At 33.0% G+C, this 18,625-nt stretch overlaps 2 protein-coding genes across 3 annotated transcripts in view; one reads left to right on the forward strand and one right to left on the reverse strand.

Annotated features, from left to right (window-relative positions):
* LOC127701625 (terminal uridylyltransferase 4-like) overlaps window positions 1-18,625 on the forward strand; it is a 697,935-nt gene that overhangs the window by 186,787 nt on the left and 492,523 nt on the right. The window lies entirely within an intron of this gene.
* Window positions 1-18,625, reverse strand: part of LOC127702112 (proton myo-inositol cotransporter-like) — a 117,728-nt gene that overhangs the window by 20,879 nt on the left and 78,224 nt on the right. Inside the window, exons 6-7 of the mRNA XM_052206181.1 lie at window positions 16,062-16,176; window positions 1,670-1,908 (exon numbers count right to left, since the gene is read on the reverse strand). Coding sequence (XP_052062141.1) covers window positions 1,670-1,908; window positions 16,062-16,176 — 354 coding nt within the window. The remainder of the gene's footprint in view (window positions 1-1,669; window positions 1,909-16,061; window positions 16,177-18,625) is intronic.

Genomic DNA, 18,625 nt, shown 5'->3' on the forward strand with positions numbered 1-18,625 from the left:
ACAACGGAATCTAGGATCGCTATGTCTCACTTTCGCGAAATAAATTTTGCAGGCTAAACAAAAATGCATTTATTGTATAATTGTTTGTTTTGCATTTTTCATAACATATTTTCCTGTTTCCTAATATTTGTTTTTTATCCCACTTTGTTATGTTTTTCACTGAAAACGTACCATTTAGGTGTATTTTCAGGAATTTGCAGAGTGACGTAGAAATGCCTTGTGATTACATTACGGAAAGGCATGCGATAATAATTGGAAGCAGTTAATAAATATTTCTTATCAGCCCGCTAAGCACCATTGCAGAAAATATGCAATTCACTCAAATTTAATCCTATTACTATACTGTAAAAATTATAAGTTATTAATTATAAGTATATGATAAATGCATTAATTATATACTTAGTAGTGAATATATTTAAATTGTATGTGTAATACAATTGATGACAATTGTGCTGTATCAGCCATCCATGATGATATCGATATCAGTCACGGTTGCAAAGGCTTTATCAAACCCCTAATCTATATGATGTCACGTAATCCATATCAGTCACGGTTACAAAAGCTTTATCAAATCCCTAATATATATTACGTCATGCTTCGTGAAAAATACATAAGAGAGATTAGTTGTACTTGAGGTACATGTATATAATAAAGTGTATATGACATGGCTTTTTCATTATCACACACTGTATCAACCCTCAACCAATATAATCCCTCGAGCAGAGCTCTTGGGCTTATATTGGTGTCTATATAGCTAGGGTTGATACAGGTGTGATATTGAAAAAACCATATGATATACTCTATTTACAAGAAAGAACAATATTTTTGTTCTTTCCAGTGATCACATTTGTCAAACTTCCCTTGTGATGCATTAATTTTCCAGCACTTCGTTAATGCAACTGCACTAGTGCAAATTTGTTATCTTAAATTTTAATTTTATTTTGAATCAAACGCATCCAAAGTGGAAATTTTTTACTCAAAGTAAAATTGGTAATGGGAATAACTTCCATTGTTCAAATCATAAGTGACATTTTAATTTTATTGGTGGCCTTAGGAACAGAGCCTATATATATTCCTGTATGGGTACATTTAGTATCATATAACAAATACTAAAAAAACTGAAATGCAAATAAAAGTATCTGATGAAAAAAAAGATAATAAATACTTCTGAAAAAAACCCAAAAAATCACAAAAACTGTGAGCACTCCATACATTTTTTTGAAAGATTAAAGGTGTATAAATCAAAGTGAACCAATGCCTGTAAATCTTTAATACAATAGAAATCTTAAATGGATACCACAGGTATGCTAAGATATTAAGATAAAACACATAAGATAGAAAGACTTACTGACTAGAAAATTAGGTATTTATTCAACTTAAAAAAAACAACAACTATAGTTTCAGTCATTTGAAACTGTAATAAAAATTTGGGTAAAAATTCCTTTATACAGCAGGTCTGCGGGACACTCTCCAAATACAATTGCTGGAAGGAAATGTTTTGTCTCATATTAGATACTAGAAAACCTCCTAAAAACTGAAAAAAAGATTTCAGATTGCAGTTTACAGTGAATCAAAGCAGATTAATTCTGAAGTAATCAATTCAAATGAGTAAAACAATTATAAATATAACTATTATTACATGCACTTATCTTTCTTTTAAACAATTTACCTGGAGCAAAAGCCATTAAATAAATAATGAGTCCTATCAGACCAAAAATGGAATATGGTGATGGACAGTAGTTCTCAGCCCATACTAGGTTAATTTGGAGTTTAGTACTATTACAACGTCCTTCTGATGACATAGAAGGATCCGTATATGGTAGACACGAACCATTCTCTGCTGAATAAGTGCTCTTTTCTATATAACAAAATCCACATTGCAAACTATCTGTACAAGATTCACAAGACCTATAAAATAATATCAAGTAGTTTACAGAATATGTCAAAAGGGTATTTGTTTTCAAAATATCAAGAAAGTAAAAGAAAACCATTCCACTATAACCAATTACATTTTTATGAAGGACCTCATTGGCTAAGTGATCTAAGTACTAACTGATAATTTTTCAGTGATCCCTACCTGTTAACTCTGCAGTTGTGAGTTTGAACCCTGCTCATGGCGAGTTGTGTTTGACTTCAATCTTAATTGACAAGGATTGCCAGTTTTCCTTACAAATTAGGTCAGTGGTTCTCTCCAGCTATCAATTTAAAAATAAAATGCTCCGCTGGGGCGCAGCTTGATACGACCGCAGAGGTCAAACCCTGAACAGTTGGGGCAAGTATGGACACAACATTCAAGCTTGATACAGCACTGAATTTGGATTGTAATTAAATATTTGACACAGCATAGGTTTCTGACACAGAATGAAAGTGGTCTAAGAACTTATAATTTTTTAATTTACCTATTCATACATGTGATGGACTGTGAAACTCAGATCAGGAGATTGGGAAATTTTGGTCAGGAGATTAGGACTCAGATCAGGAGGTTTTTAATCGACATAAATTTTGTCGTAAATGTAACCGTGTGCTGTAAAAATGGTCTTTTAAAGTGTGTTTTCTTCAGCTTTCCATCCAATTTATTATGTTTATAGTACCCTTGTACTTATAAAGTTTCTCCATCTATATATTTTACATGTTCAATCTAACATCTGTTTTTTTCAGTATGTTCTTTAAATTTTTTACTTCATTTTCTATAAAACATTTATTGCAACCAGAACATTTGTTTAACTCTCTGCAAACAGCTTTTGTTTGCATACTCAGAAAATCATTCTAGCTGTAAAACAAGGGTCATAGTTATTATATAAATTTCAATTTAAGCCTTGAAAGGAAGTATAGAATCCTCAAATAATTTTCAAATTATTATTTTTTTATTTGTCCTAAGACATTTAAAATCATTTATTTACCATCCTTTTATGATTATTTGTTCAATTTATATTTTATTTATATTCTATTAAAAATTTTCATTATTAAAAGGAAAGTAACTTAAAACAGGATAAATCAAGGGAAGTAACCCAATAAATACACAGTTTTTGTTACACAACGGCAGTTAGCCTGAGGTAAAAAATCATTGATTACCAGTATGTTTGACACCCAAGCTGACAAGTGAAGCCATATAATTATGCATGTTAATTGATTTACAGGTAAAATATAACTTCAGGTAATGTGAGTTACACCAGATGCCTGAGATGATATGTTGGGCAGAAATTTTTCATTCATGAAAAATTTCATACACGGGATTATAATTTTCCTCTTCAACCGGAGGTCGGGAGGAGACTCCTGAAAACAGGATTATTGTACTCCTGTTGGGAGGTTCACATGTATGCTATTCAAACCATATCATTATTATTTGCTTTTATATATAAATCAGAAATAACCAATTAAAAATGGAAAATTTTAAAGAAAAAAAAGGAAAAAAAAATCCCCCCCCCCAAATTTTTTGAACCCCCTTATGATTCATCGCCCCCAAGCTCAATCCCAGCTTTCCCTTTGTGGTATGGTACCTTGCAGTACAATTTTAGAGAGATCCATTCACTTGAACACAAGTTATTGTCTGGAAACTAGAAAAATGCTTGTTTTTTTGTCCCTTTTTGGCCCCTAATTCCTAAACTCTTAGGGCAATTACCCCCAAACTCCAACCCAGCTTTCCCTTTGTGATATGGAACCTTGCAGTACAATTTCATAAAGATCCATACACTTACAAACAAGTTATTGTCCTGAAACTAGAAAAATGCTTGTTTTTTGCCCCTTTTTGGCCCCTAATTCCCAAAATTTGGAGGAAATTACCCCCAAAAATCAATCCCAGTATTCCCTTTGTGATATGGAACCTTGTGATACAATGTCAGAGAGATCCATACACTTACACACAAGTTATTGTCATGAAACTAGAAAAATGCTTGTTTTTTGCCCCTTTTTGGCCCCTAATTCCTAAAATTTGGAGGCAATTACCCCCAAAATCAATCCCAGCATTCCCTTTGTGATATGGAACCTTGTGGTACAATGTCAGAGAGATCCATATACTTACACACAAGTTATGTCTGGAAGTTACAAAAATGCTTATTTTTGGCCCCTTTTTGGCCCCTAATTCCTTAACTGTTAGTACCATAACCCCCAAAATCTATCCCCACCTTCCTTTTGTGATATTGAACCTTATGGTAAAATTTCATTGAGATCCATTCACTTAAACTAAAGTTAGAGTGCGAAAACTAATGTGTATTCGGACGACGACGCCGGACGACGACGACGACGACGACGCCAACGTCATACCAATATACGACCACAAAAATTTTTTTGCGGTCGTATAAAAAATCTGAATAGAAGAAATAGTCGCAATTCTTTAACATTTCAGTATAACTTGTGATTAATTTTTATCGTAAGATTTTTTTGTGAAAAGAGCCCCAGAGTTCCTCTGTCAATAAAAAATGGCAGCCATGATATAGTCAAGTTTGCTGAAGGTAGATTTAATGCCATCAAACAAACAAAACAAACATTTTTATCATCACATTTTTTTGTGCATAATGCTTTTGCAGGTAAAATGCAATAATAAATATAGTTATAAATATATTTATTATATACTTAGTAGTAAATACAGATAAATTGTATATGTAATACAATCATTGGCAAGCGTGCTGTATCAGCCATCCGTGATGATATCGATATCAGCACGGTTGCAAAGGCTTTATCACACCTTTAATCGGTATGACGTCACGTCATCGATTGCAGTCACTGTTGCAAAGGCTTTATCAAAACCCTAATCTGTATGACGTCATGTCAAACCTATAATCTGTATGACGTCATTTCAAACCTCCTTTTCTGTTTGACGTCATATCACATAAAAATAAAATGCTCCGCAGGGCGCAGCTTGATACGACCGCAGAGGTCGAACCCTGAACAGTTGGGGCAAGTATGGACACAACATTCAAGCTTGATACAGCTCTGAATTTGGATTGTGATTAAATATTTGACACAGCATAGGTTTCAGACACAGAATGAATGTGGTCTAAGAACTTAAAAATTTTAAATTGGACATTCACCTATTATGGTCCAATATCCAAAATCTAAATACATGGTTAGATTCAGCATATCAAAGAACCCCAAGAATTCAATTTTTGATGAATTCAAACAAAGTTTAATTTTGGACCCTTTTGATCTCAATGTGGACAAAGTTGATAACGGGGCCCAAAAATCAAAAATCTAAATACATGGTTAGATTCAGCATATCAAAGAACCCCATATATTCAATTTTTGTTGAAATCAAACAAAGTTTAATTTTGGACCCCGATTTGGACCAACTTGAAAACTGGGCCCATAATCAAAAATCTAAACACATGTTTAGATTCAGCATATCAAAGAACCCTAAAAATTCAATTTTTGTTAAAATCAAACTAAGTTTAATTTTGGACCCTTTGGACCTTTATGTAGACCAATTTGAAAACGGAACCAAAAATTAAGAATCTAAATACACGGTTAGATTCGGCATATCAAAGAACCCCAATAATTCAATTTTTGATGAAATCAAACAAAGTTAAATTTTGGACCCTCTGGACCTCAATGTGGACCAATTTAAAAACGGGGCCCAAAATCCAAAAACTTAATACACGGTTAGATTCAGCATATGAAAGAACCTCATATATTCAATTTTTGTTGAAATCAAACAAAGTTTAATTTTGGACCCCGATTTGGACCAACTTGAAAACGGGGCCCATAATCAAAAATCTAAATACATGGTTAGATTCAACATATCAAAGAACCCCATACATTCAATTTTTGTTGAAATCAAACAAAGTTTAATTTTGGACCCCGATTTGGACCAACTTGAAAACTGGGCCCATAATCAAAAATCTAAACACATGTTTAGATTCAGCATATCAAAGAACCCCACATATTCAATTTTTGTTGAAATCAAACTAAGTTTAATTTTGGACCCTTTGGACCTTTATGTAGACCAATTTGAAAACGGAACCAAAAATTAAGAATCTAAATACACGGTTAGATTCGGCATATCAAAGAACCCCAATAATTCAATTTTTGATTGAAATCAAACAAAGATAAATTTTTGACCCTTTGGACCTCAATGTGGACCAATTTAAAAACGGGGCCCAAAATTCAAAAACTTAATACATGGTTAGATTCAGCATATTAAAGAACCCCAAGAATTCAAGAATAAAACCCCATTGAAATTGATCAAGAAATAAGCAATTTATACGAAGTATATTCTTTTGCACAATACTGTGCAATTGAATATTTCTTGCTATTGCGCAATACTGTACAATTGACAATTTCTTGCTATTGCGCAATATTGTGCTATTGGATATTTCTTGCTATTGCGCAATACTGTGCAATTGAAGATTTCTTGCTATTGCGCAATACTGTGCAATTGAAGATTTCTTGCTATTGTGCAATACTGTGCAACTGAAAATTTCTTGCTATTGCACAATACTTATTGTATAATAATTTACACATCCTGTTTGGTGTGTATCTCCTACCATATCATTATTATTTGCTTTTAAATATAAATCAGAAATAACCAACTTAAAATGGAAAATTTTAAAAGAAAAAAAAAAGGAAAAAAAGAAAAAAAAAGAAAAAAAAAAAAATCCCCCCCCCCAAATTTTTTGAACCCCCTTATGATTCATCACCCCCAAACTCAATCCCAGCCTTTCCTTTGTGGTATGGTACCTTGCAGTACAATTTCAGAGAGATCCATACACTTGAACACAAGTTATTGTACGGAAACTAGAAAAATGCTTATTTTTGGCCCCTTTTTGGCCCCCAATTCCTAAACGTTTCGGGCAATTACCCCCAAACTCAATTCCAGCTTACCCTTTGTGATATGGAACCTTGTAGTACAATTTAAGAAATATCCAAACACTTACACACAAGTAATTGTCATGAAACTAGAAAAATGCTTGTTTTTTGCCCCTTTTTTGGCCCCTAATTCCTAAAATTTTGAGGCAATTACCCCCAAAATCAATTACAGCCTTCCCTATGTGATATGGAACCTTGTGGTACAATGTCAGAGAGATCCATACACTTACACACAAGTTATTGTCTGGAAGTTACAAAAATGCTTATTTTTGGCCCCTTTTTGGCCCCTAATTCCTTAACTGTTGGTACCATAACCCCCAAAATCAATCCCAACCTTCCTTTCGTGGTATTAAACCTTATGGTAAAATTTCATGGAGATCCATTCACTTAAACTAAAGTTAGAGTGCGAAAACCAATGTGTCTTCGGACGACGCCGGACGACGACGACGACGCCAACGTCATACCAATATACGACCAAAAAATTTTTAATTTTTGCGGTCGTATAAAAACCATCTACGTGAGGTATATGTATATAATAAAGTGTATATGATATGGCTTTTTCAATATCACACACCGTATCAACCCTCAACCAATATAAACTACTAGAGCAGAGCTCTTGGGATTATATTGGTGTCTCGGGTTGATACGGATGTGATATTGAAAAAGCCATATGATATTCTCTATATATTTGTACAGAAATGTCAAAAAGTACAGTAGAATTAAATTTCTTAAGAAAATCAAGTTTTCCTACTATACATTCAAAATTGATAAAAAAAAAATAATTACATCCAGATACATATACAACTGTATTAAATATCTCTGGTACAACATAAAACATTCCACATACACTATCAAACACTTTAAGAATGGAATGAGGAAAACTATGCATCAGTGATGATTATAATGGTATCAGTTATCATGGACAGGCATTTGAAAAATACTTTGATGCGCATGCACAAGAATTGGTTTAAACTTTCTGGGATTTTTCTGTACAAACACCATATCCTTCATTAATCTTCCATAATTTATCACTTAAAACACCAATAACATTCATAATATACCATACATAACTTTTCCTGTAGGAAATTGCACTTACGAGAAGTTGAACAACGAATCCTAATCGACATTTGACGGGAAATTGCATCATTTACATTAGAGACATTCCCACAATTTGGTACGAAGTATACACATGTGTTAATCCACAAATGACCAGTAAACTAAGGAAAAATATATCCCAACAATATCAAATTCCCAAAATTTTTAGGTAAGAACACCTATATTAGTATGACAGAAAAGGCTACTGTGGACTCATTTAATTTGCTGGATACCAATTTTTTTGGATTGAGAAATAACTGTGGATATTTGACTTCATGGTTTTGCCTTAGTCTGCATTCATGCCTACAGAAAAAAAAAACTTTGATGAATATTCATATTCGTGGTTAACTTCTACCCACAAAATTTGGTATCCCAACAAATAATAATGAATCCACAGTATACAAACAATGAAAAGCCTGTGCACAAAGGAATTTCCCATCAAATCTTAGAAATAAGATTTCATTGACTTCATTCAGGATTAAATAGACAAGGCTACAAGACGTCAAAAACAAATCATAAAATATTTAAGGTCAGGTACCTGTGACCCCTTCTACTAAGGGGAAAATTCATAGAACTGAAATACAAGAGATAACAAGACAATTGAACTTATAGTAAAATAATTCAACAGAGCCATAAAAATAGAAAAAAAAATATCCTACCACAGAGATTAAATTTATTGACTGCTCAATCCTTTTAAAACATATGTCCTCCTTCTGTGACTTTTATCGCAGGCGAGACAAAAATCAAGGACTTTTAACTCATGAGTGACAAAAGGGGAAATCATCAAAATCTAACTTGACCTCCATTTTGTCACCTGAAATAACATATTGAAGTTTGACATAAGGTGCCAATCAAATAAGAAGCATAACTCCTGAACAGCAATTATCCTTAATATCGAACTTGAGCTCCATTTTTTCATAAGAAACAATGTAGTCAAATTTTAAAAATGGTTGTTTAAACAGCTCTCATGTTATTGCAAGGTAACAATATAATGTGTTTTTTTTTCTAAATCAAGTAAGGAACATTAATCCAGAACTGGAGAGGTAAAATTGTCAATATGAATTGGGCCCCAGTATTGAAAAGGGAATAAACATTTCAAAATACAAACTGTATAAAAAGAATTGGTTGAAAAGCTCCCAAGTTATTGCACTGAAACAGCATTGGGGCCAACCTTTCTCAATTTTATATGATGTGGTGTGGTTGCCAATGAAACAACTATCCACCAAAGATCAAAGGAAATAGATGTAAGCAACTAAAAGTCACATGACTCCAAAAAATATGCAAAATCCATACCATATAATAGTTTAAGGTCCGCCATAAAAAAAATTTAAACAACGCAACAACAGCCTGATCTATGCTAACAATCACATATAAGGCATTCAGCAACCAATGCCAACTACTGTATTACAGGCTTTTGTCTTGGGACAGGCACATGTGGTTGTGTTCAACATGTTTGTGAGCACTTAACCTCCTCCTAACCTGAAACAGTGGTGGAGCAGCACTACATAAGAATCAAAACCAATTACAACTAATAACTAAATCATGTTTTCCCAGACCAATTGGATTTGTTGGTTTGAAAACCCAGTTTATCAAAAGAGATGCAAGTTAAAAAGACAGCAACACAATGGCATCAGAAAAAAACAGGGGAGGGTTGTATATATGTATGTGCCTTCCCAAGTCAGGATCCTGTAATTCAGTGATTGTTGTTTCTTGCTGTATATAAATTTTTTTTTGGTTTGTTGGTTTGAACATAAATCAGGCTGTTTGTTTTCTCGTTTGAATTTTTTACATTTTGTCATGCAGGGGCCTTTTATAGCTATAGTTTTGCGGTATGCGCTCTGCTCATTGTTGAAGGCCACTTGGTGACCTATAGTTGCTAACATCTACGTCATTTGGTCTCTGGTGGATAGTTGTCTCATTGGCAATCATACCACATCTCCATATTTTATATTAAATGATAATAAGCAAATAATATTGTCCATACTGAAATTGTTGCAAAAATAAAATGGTATATTTAGAAGGCATTTAATCAGAAGCAAATCAAATGGCTCTGTAGAAAAAATGCATGAGGATTCCCTTGGCCATAGGCATATAATTATTAGGTCAAATATGACTGTTGAAAGTCCCATAACTCTGGAATGGCAAACCAGAAATTTTTCAAAATCAATAGTGAGTTTATATTCAGCAATCCCAATAACAGCATTAATTTTGTGATAATCTGATTATAGCATACAAGAGCAAGTGAATGACATTTAAAAATGCTTTTAATTTATCTGACGTTCAAAGTCCCAGAACTCTGGAATGACATATCCCTAATTTTTTCAAGGAAACAGAGTGTTACATTTACCAATTCCAACAATTATATAAAGTTTCCAGTAAATTAATAAAAAATAAAAAAAATGGGGAATGTGTCCATGGGACACAGATGATGCCCTGCTTGCATATAATGTTATAAAGGGATATAACTCAAGAACTGTAAAAGTGACGCTACCCAAATTTGTACTTGATCTGAGTTTTGTGGTAATAAGCATTGTGCATAAGTAACATTTGGTAGAGGCAAACTAAAGTTAGAGAACAGAAACAAATATTTCAGGAATTTTTCCATTTGTAAGGGGCATAACTCTAGAACGGTGAAAGTGACGCCACCAAAATTCAAACTTGATCTGTGTTTTGTGGTAATAAGCATTGTGTATAAGTTTCATAACATTTGGTTGAGGCAAACTAAAGTTGGAGAACGGAAACCAATTTTGGGACGTACAGACGTACGTACAGACGGACAAGGGTAAAACTTAATGCCCCCTCCACTATGGCGGGGGCATAAAAAAGTATTAACAAAAGTACCAAACTCCAAGGTAAATTCAAAAAGGGGAAAGTCCATAAAACCTGACAAAATCAAACGCTGGACTATATCAACCAACAGAACAAATGGAAAACAACTGTCATATTCCTATCTTGGTACAGGCATTTTTAGAAGAAAATGGTGGGTTAAACCTGGTTTCATAGTTAGCTAAACCTTCCACATGTATGCCAGTTCTTTATAGTTCATTTAAATTTACAAATAGGGCAAACAACTTAAAACAAGGAATTATTTGAATCTGGAATAATTTTGTATTCTGGAAAATTGATAAGAAATTTATGATGAAAACTTACCCAATTAAGAAGTTTTAGCCATGTATGCATGGCTAAGGGGGTTAGTCAGTTCATACTGAAATATCAGTGAAAGTAAAATTAACCTTAGCCATGCGCATGCGCATGGCTAACCCTCTTAAGTTTGGTTAGTTTTCATCATACATTTCTTATCAATTTTCCAGAATTCAAAATTATTCCAGATTCAAATTATTCCTCGTTTTAAACAGACGTAATTGGTTAACGTGACAATAATTTGGATCTAGCAGCCAAGACGTACAATACAACTGACTTGAAAATTCAACAATCATACAAATAAATCTGACAAAGATGCAAAAAAAAAAAATCGTAGTTGATAGTACATACAGTAAAGTAAAACACAATCCCTTTAAATTACAAATTAAGTAAAATATAAATCTAAGGGTATACAATATGAAAACAACACTATAAAAACCTCAAGCATCCAAATCTCACCTCTGTACCCACTTGCATCACCGAAGCTCAAAGCAGAAAAAACCTGCAAGCTGAATGCACAAATAGCCACTTTAAGAGTCATACGACCAAAAGGAACATAATAGTACAAAGACAAAAAATACCACTTTTGGATATTTAAAAGAGCGATAACTCAACAAGGAGAAAAGCTAAAATCGTGAAAATTGAATTTGACCTTCATTTAGTCACAGGAAACAACATATCTAAATTTAAACAAATTTCATCAAAGCATTTTCATGTTATTGAACGGACACTGTTTGGCAGCCAACCGCCCGCCCTACCGTACATTACCAAATCAATAACAGATATTTCCTTCGAAAATCCGTTTAAAAAGGGAAAACTGTAAAGTAAATAAAGTGATACACAACGTCAGCAACTAGAATCTATGACCCATCCTGTATTATTTGTGAAGTAGACACTAAATATTTATCTATTAGGTCTTGGTACTTTCCATTGAATGTTTTGAAAAAAAGGATGTTACGTTCTTCAACCCTGACTAATTAATTTTTTTTATCAGACACTGATGACTTTTGACAAAGTCAGAGTAGCAGATTCAAGCTTTTGAATATCATAGGAGTTGAGAAATGTATACTATAGGGTTGCGCCTTCAAACTAGTTTAACCCCGCCACATTAAGTATGTGCCTGTCCCAAGTCAGGAACCTGTAATTCAGTGGTGTGTAACATTTGTTTTTCGTTCATTGTTTTGTACATAAATTAGGCTGTTGGTTTTCTTGTTTGAATTGCTTAACATTTGTCATTTCGGGTCCTTTTATAGCTGACTATGCGGTATGGGTTTTGCTCATTGTTGAAGGCCGTACAGTGACCTATAGTTGTTAATTTCTGCGTCATTTGGTCTCTTGCAGAGAGTTGTCTCATTGGCAATCATACCACATCTTCTTATTTTTATATCCAAACACAAGTGAAGTTGGAATATTGCTGGAACGTGAGGAAAATTTATAATTTCAAAATTAAAATCATCTAGTTTGTCATAGACGCTGGTACTGAGATGGCCTCTGTAGTCAAATTCCAGGTATATGTCTAAAAACCAGTGTAGGAAGATGTATCAGTGGTTTCTTTAAACCTAGTTCAGAAGTATATAATAATGGAACCAAATCAGATCACTTTGGATTGTTAATGTAAAGACTATCCTCATTATACCTGTATGTGAAATTAAATGATCTAGCTTCTTTTGATTTTTTTGTTTTTTATAAGTGTCTGAAGGAACTCTGACTCATATGAATATAAGAAAAGGCAGAAAAGAATGGGTTTTCAATTTAACATGTGGTATGGTGGTGTTAAGGGTAGAAAAGTTTAAGGATTTGATAGAATTTATTTCAGAGAATGACCAAGATTTAAAAATTTGCAGAAGTTCTTTCCAGTTCCTAAGAATCCACATATGGTTTATGCCACTATGCAAGTAAAACAGTATCACAGTATTTCTGTAATCCCTCTTTCAATGCGGAAAAAATTTTGGTTAATCTAACGGACAATTCCTTGGTAGAACATGCTGATAAGCCATCAATGTACTGTTGTTTGTAGGGAGTTTGTGAAGTTTAGGTTCTCAATACAACAAGTTAAGTCCTCAGATTTGTTGCTCAATGGAATATTCAATATGGCCATGAAGGACTTATGGTTTGCCAAGATCTCATCCTTATCCAAAGTTATGTTTTTGAACGTTGGATTACCCGAATGTTCATTTAATTCCCTGATTAAACAAAAATAGTAATAGGATTTACAAACAAAGACATACATTTGATACTATATCTGCCCTTGAATTTTTACTTGATAACATTTTTGTTCGCTTTGGAGATTCCGTATATCGTCAAGTTATCGGAATTCCAATGGGGACTAACTGTGCACCCTTATTGCGGACCTGTTTTTGTATTGTGATGAGTTACAATTTATGACTAAAATCAGCAAAGACCCATCGAAACAACATCTGATACAAAAATTTAACAATACTTTTAGATATTTGGATGATACATTGGCTCTCAATAATGACGACTAGTATGTATACTAAAGAAATTTATCCTGTTGAACTTACTTTAAATAAAGCTAATACTAACAATGACCACTGTCCTTTCCTCGATCTTGATATCTATATCATTAACGGGAAGCTTAATACAAAAATTTATGACAAAAGAGATGATTTTTCATTTCCTATCGTTAATTATCCATTTTTAGATGGTGACGTTCCCTTGTCACCATCTTATGGTATTTATATATCTCAACTTGTACGATTCGCTCGTGTATGTAATAACGTATTAGATTTTAGCGAGAGAAATTTATGTATTACTGAAAAATTATTACACCAGGGTATTCGATATCATAAACTAGTCAAAACATTTACTAAATTTTATCATCGGTATAAGGACATCATTCGTAAATATAACTCAACATGCACACATCTTATACGTTCGGGTATTTCACATCCAATCTTTTATGGTAATATTCTTTACAAAGCACAAAAATGTCAGTATTCACCTCAAAAGCTAACAAAACCTTTAAACAGACTTATTAAGAAGGGATATAGTTACGATACTGTTGTCAGGTCATTAAAGATTGCATATTTTGGCTTTAATATTGATTCACTTATAGGGTCTTTGCATCAGAATTAAACATATTTATTCTTGTTCTTCTCATATATTTTATGATGGTATAATACTAAACCCTTAACAGGAAGGATTGTGCCTGATATTCATATGATGAAGACATAATCTTTTAATCAGTTTCTTATCAATTTTCCAGAATTCAAAATTATTCCAGATTCAAATTATTCCTCGTTTTAAACAGACGTAATTGGTTAACGTGACAATAATTTGGATCTAGCAGCCAAAACTGAGTTAACATACATCGAAGACGTACAATACAACTGACTTGAAAATTCAACAATCATACAAATAAATCTGACAAAGATGCAATAAAAAAAATCGTAGTTGATAGTACATACAGTAAAGTAAAACACAATCCCTTTAAATTACAAATTAAGTAAAATATAAATCTAAGGGTATACAATATGAAAACAACACTATAAAAACCTCAAGCATCCAAATCTCACCTCTGTACCCACTTGCATCACCGAAGCTCAAAGCAGAAAAAACCTGCAAGCTGAATGCACAAATAGCCACTTTAAGAGTCATACGACCAAAAGGAACATAATAGTACAAAGACAAAAAATACCACTTTTGGATATTTAAAAGAGCGATAACTCAACAAGGAGAAAAGCTAAAATTGTGAAAATTGAATTTGACCTTCATTTAGTCACAGGAAACAACATATCTAAATTTAAACAAATTTCATCAAAGCATTTTCATGTTATTGAACGGACACTGTTTGGCAGCCAACCGCCCGCCCTACCGTACATTACCAAATCAATAACAGATATTTCCTTCGAAAATCCGTTTAAAAAGGGAAAACTGTAAAGTAAATAAAGTGATACACAACGTCAGCAACTAGAATCTATGACCCATCCTGTATTATTTGTGAAGTAGACACTAAATATTTATCTATTAGGTCTTGGTACTTTCCATTGAATGTTTTGAAAAAAAGGACGTTACGTTCTTCAACCCTGACTAATTAATTTTTTTTATCAGACACTGATGACACTAGTTACGATACTGTTGTCAGGTCATTAAAAATTGCATATTTTGGCTTTAATATTGATTCACTTATAGGGTCTTTGCATCGGAATTAAACATATTTATTCTTGTTCTTCTCATATTTTGAGGTCTGGAGCTGGCATGTCAGTAACTGCTAGTAGTCTGTTGTTATTTATGTATTATTGTCATTTTGTTTATTTTCTTTTGTTTCCTATTCTGACATTAGACTTGGACTTCTCTTAAACTGAGTTTTAATGTGCGTACTGTTGTACGTTTGTTTTTTCTACATTGGCTAGACGTATAGGGGGAGGGTTGAGATCTCAAAAAACATGTTTAACCCCGCCGCATTTTTGCGCCTGTCCCAAGTCAGGAGCCTTTGGCCTTTGTTAGTCTTGTATCATTTTTAATTTTAGTTTCTTGTGTATAATTTGGAGTTTAGTATGACGTCCATTATCACTGAACTAGTATACATATTTGTTTAGGGGCCAGTTGAAGGACGCCTCCGGGTGCGGGAGTTTCTCGCTGCATTGAAGACCCATTGGTGGCCTTCGGCTGTTGTCTGCTCTATGGTCAGGTTGTTGTCTCTTTGACACATTCCCCATTTCCATTCTCAATTTTATATATGTGAAAAATTACCATAATTCAAACAGTTAAAGTCCCGTAACTCTGGAACGACAAAACCAAAAATTTTCAAAATCATAGGGAACTTTCTTCCATCAATCCTAATATGTTCATGATGTTGTCAAAATAACATGAGAATTGGTTAAAGCAAATTTCAGTTATCGTATGAAGCGTTGACTGACAGACAGACTAACTGACTGACATTGGTATAATCCATCATAATACTTCCCGTCTTTGATGAGGGGTATAAAATTAAGGCTATATAATTAGGTGTATCTAAAAAACTTTTCTCAAAACATACCTTCCAAATATTTGATCAAAATTACCTGTACTGAAAACACTCAGAATTGTTTGATGAACTTTCAAATGTAGTAACTGGTGGAGAATTCAAAGCAGTCACCTGAAATCCAACTGCCAAAACAACCAAAGAAAATAAGACACCTGCAAAAAAAAAAAATGGAAATAAATGGAAAATGTGTCCCCATGGACACAGATGATGCCCCCGCTTGCATACAACATTATAAAGGGACATAACTCAAAAACAATAAAAGTGACCCTACCCAAATTTGTACTAGATCTGAGTTTTGTGGTAATAAGTATTGTGTATAGGTTTCATAATGTTTGGGGCAAACTTAAGTTACAGAACGGAAACTAAAAATTTAGCAATTTTTTTCGATTTATAAAGGGGCATAACTCGATAATGGTTAAAGTGACGCTCACAAAATTCAACTTGATCTGTGTTTTGTGGTAATGAGCATTGTGTATATGTTTCATAACATTTGGTTGAGGCAACTTAAGTTAGAGAAAGGAAACTAAAAATTTTGCATTTTTTTTTTCCATTTATAAAGGGGCATAACTCGAGAATGGTTAAAGTGACCCCACCAAAATTCAATCTTGATCTGTGTTTTGTCCTAATAAGCATTGTGTATAAGTTTCATAACATTTGGTAGAGGCAAATTTAAGTTAGAGAACGGAAACTAAAAAATTTGTAATTTTTTCATTTATAAAGGGGCATAACTCTAGAACAGTTAGAGTGATGCTACCAAAATTCATGCTTGATCTGTATTATGTGGTAATAAGCATTGTGTATAAGTTTCATAACATTTGGTTGAGGCAAACTTTAGTTAGAGAACGGAGACTAAAAATTTTGGAATTTTTCCATTAATAAGGGGGCATAACTCTAGAACGGTTAAAGTGACCCCACCAAAATTAAAACTTGATCTGTATTTTGTGGTAATAAGCATTGTGTATAAGTTTCATAACATTTGGTTTAGGCAAACTCAAGTTAGAGAACGGAAACCAATTTTGGGACGTACTGATGTAATAACGTACGTACGTACATACGTACAGACGGACAAGGGTAAAACTTAATGATCCCTACGCTACGGCGGGGGCATAAAAACACTCTTGATTTAGACATCATTACATTACACATGAGTTCTGATATTAAAAGCAAAATTATACACTAACTGTGAAATTTTTTTTATATACATGTACATGGTAAAAATTAAGAGGATATCAGGTTATTGAAAACAACTATATAGATCTAAATTATATGAGATGCATGATGTTTTGCATTAATATTTGATGTGTTCTTAGACTAAAAAAAATGAATTCAAATATGTGCAAAGAAAAGGTTTTAATGATATAGAAGAATTGGAATCCAATGAAAATTTATTTAACATGTTGTTTTTTAGTTATTTCATTGTGGTTGAGTTGTTGTCTCATTACGTATAGACCAAATCTCCTTTTATTTTAAATTCAAATCATATGCATTTGTTTACATTCAAAAATGAAATTCACTTAACTAGAACATTGTAACTTCTGATGAGACTATAGTATATCCTAAATATCTACTTGATAAATTAAAGCATAACATGTACATAATATTTAAGTATAACATACTGACTGACAGATAGGGTGGAAACCTTTAGTCGGCCATTCACCTTTGTTCATAGAAGAGTAATAAATCAAAGAGCAAAAGGTGCTGGGAAAGGCATTCACCAAAGTCAGCAATAAGCATGCCTGCAAGTATTCCCCTTTTTTAAATTAGTACAAGATAAGATCCTTTAATACAAGTCACAAAATAGTTTCATAACAAATATGGCCGGTAAAACAATTATCAGTTACCTAATTTTATGAAATAAGAAAACGCATATCAATTCCAATTAAAATGCATACAATCATGAAAATATAATTACAGACAAGTTTCCACCTGTCAAATAATTTCGTCCTGGCTCGATGAAAGAATTGTTTTTGACCCATTTTTTTAAAAGAAATATATCAGGTGGAATGGCATGTAATTTTTGCGTCTGGTTTTAATTTCATTCATAGGTCAATTCTATGAAAAAATGTCTAAGAAAAAATGTGCCTGGCATTCTAGACTCTGTGACAAATCTTCTGATTTTTTTCAATATGCAAACTGAGCAGAATTTCTGAGTATATATGTTGATAGTTGTTATGCAGAGTTTTTGAAAAGATTGTGTGTCAGTCCAAATAATTTGACCGATAAAAACTTGAAATGACTGACATAGGTGAATGAATTTGTTCAAAAGAATTAAAAAATTGGACTGTTGAAAATGTATTATGGAGTGAATTTTGTTTGTTGCTGTATATCATAATTGTTTTATGTTTATTGTTTTGTACATACATCAGGACATTAGTTTTCTCTTTGGAATTGTTTTACATTTGTCATGTTGGGGCGTTTTATGAGGTATGGGTTTTGCTCATTGTTGAAGGCCTTATGGTCACTATAGTTGCTAACTTCAATGTCATTTAGTCTCTGGTAGTGACTTGTCTTATTGGCAGTCATACTACATCTTCTTATTTTCATATCATATATATATTTAATTTTAAGTTAAAGAACTCATAAAAGGTTGCAAAAAACCCT

Source organism: Mytilus californianus, unplaced genomic scaffold (assembly GCF_021869535.1).
Source record: "Mytilus californianus isolate M0D057914Y unplaced genomic scaffold, xbMytCali1.0.p SCAF_1, whole genome shotgun sequence".
NCBI classification, from domain to species: Eukaryota; Metazoa; Mollusca; class Bivalvia; order Mytilida; family Mytilidae; genus Mytilus; species Mytilus californianus.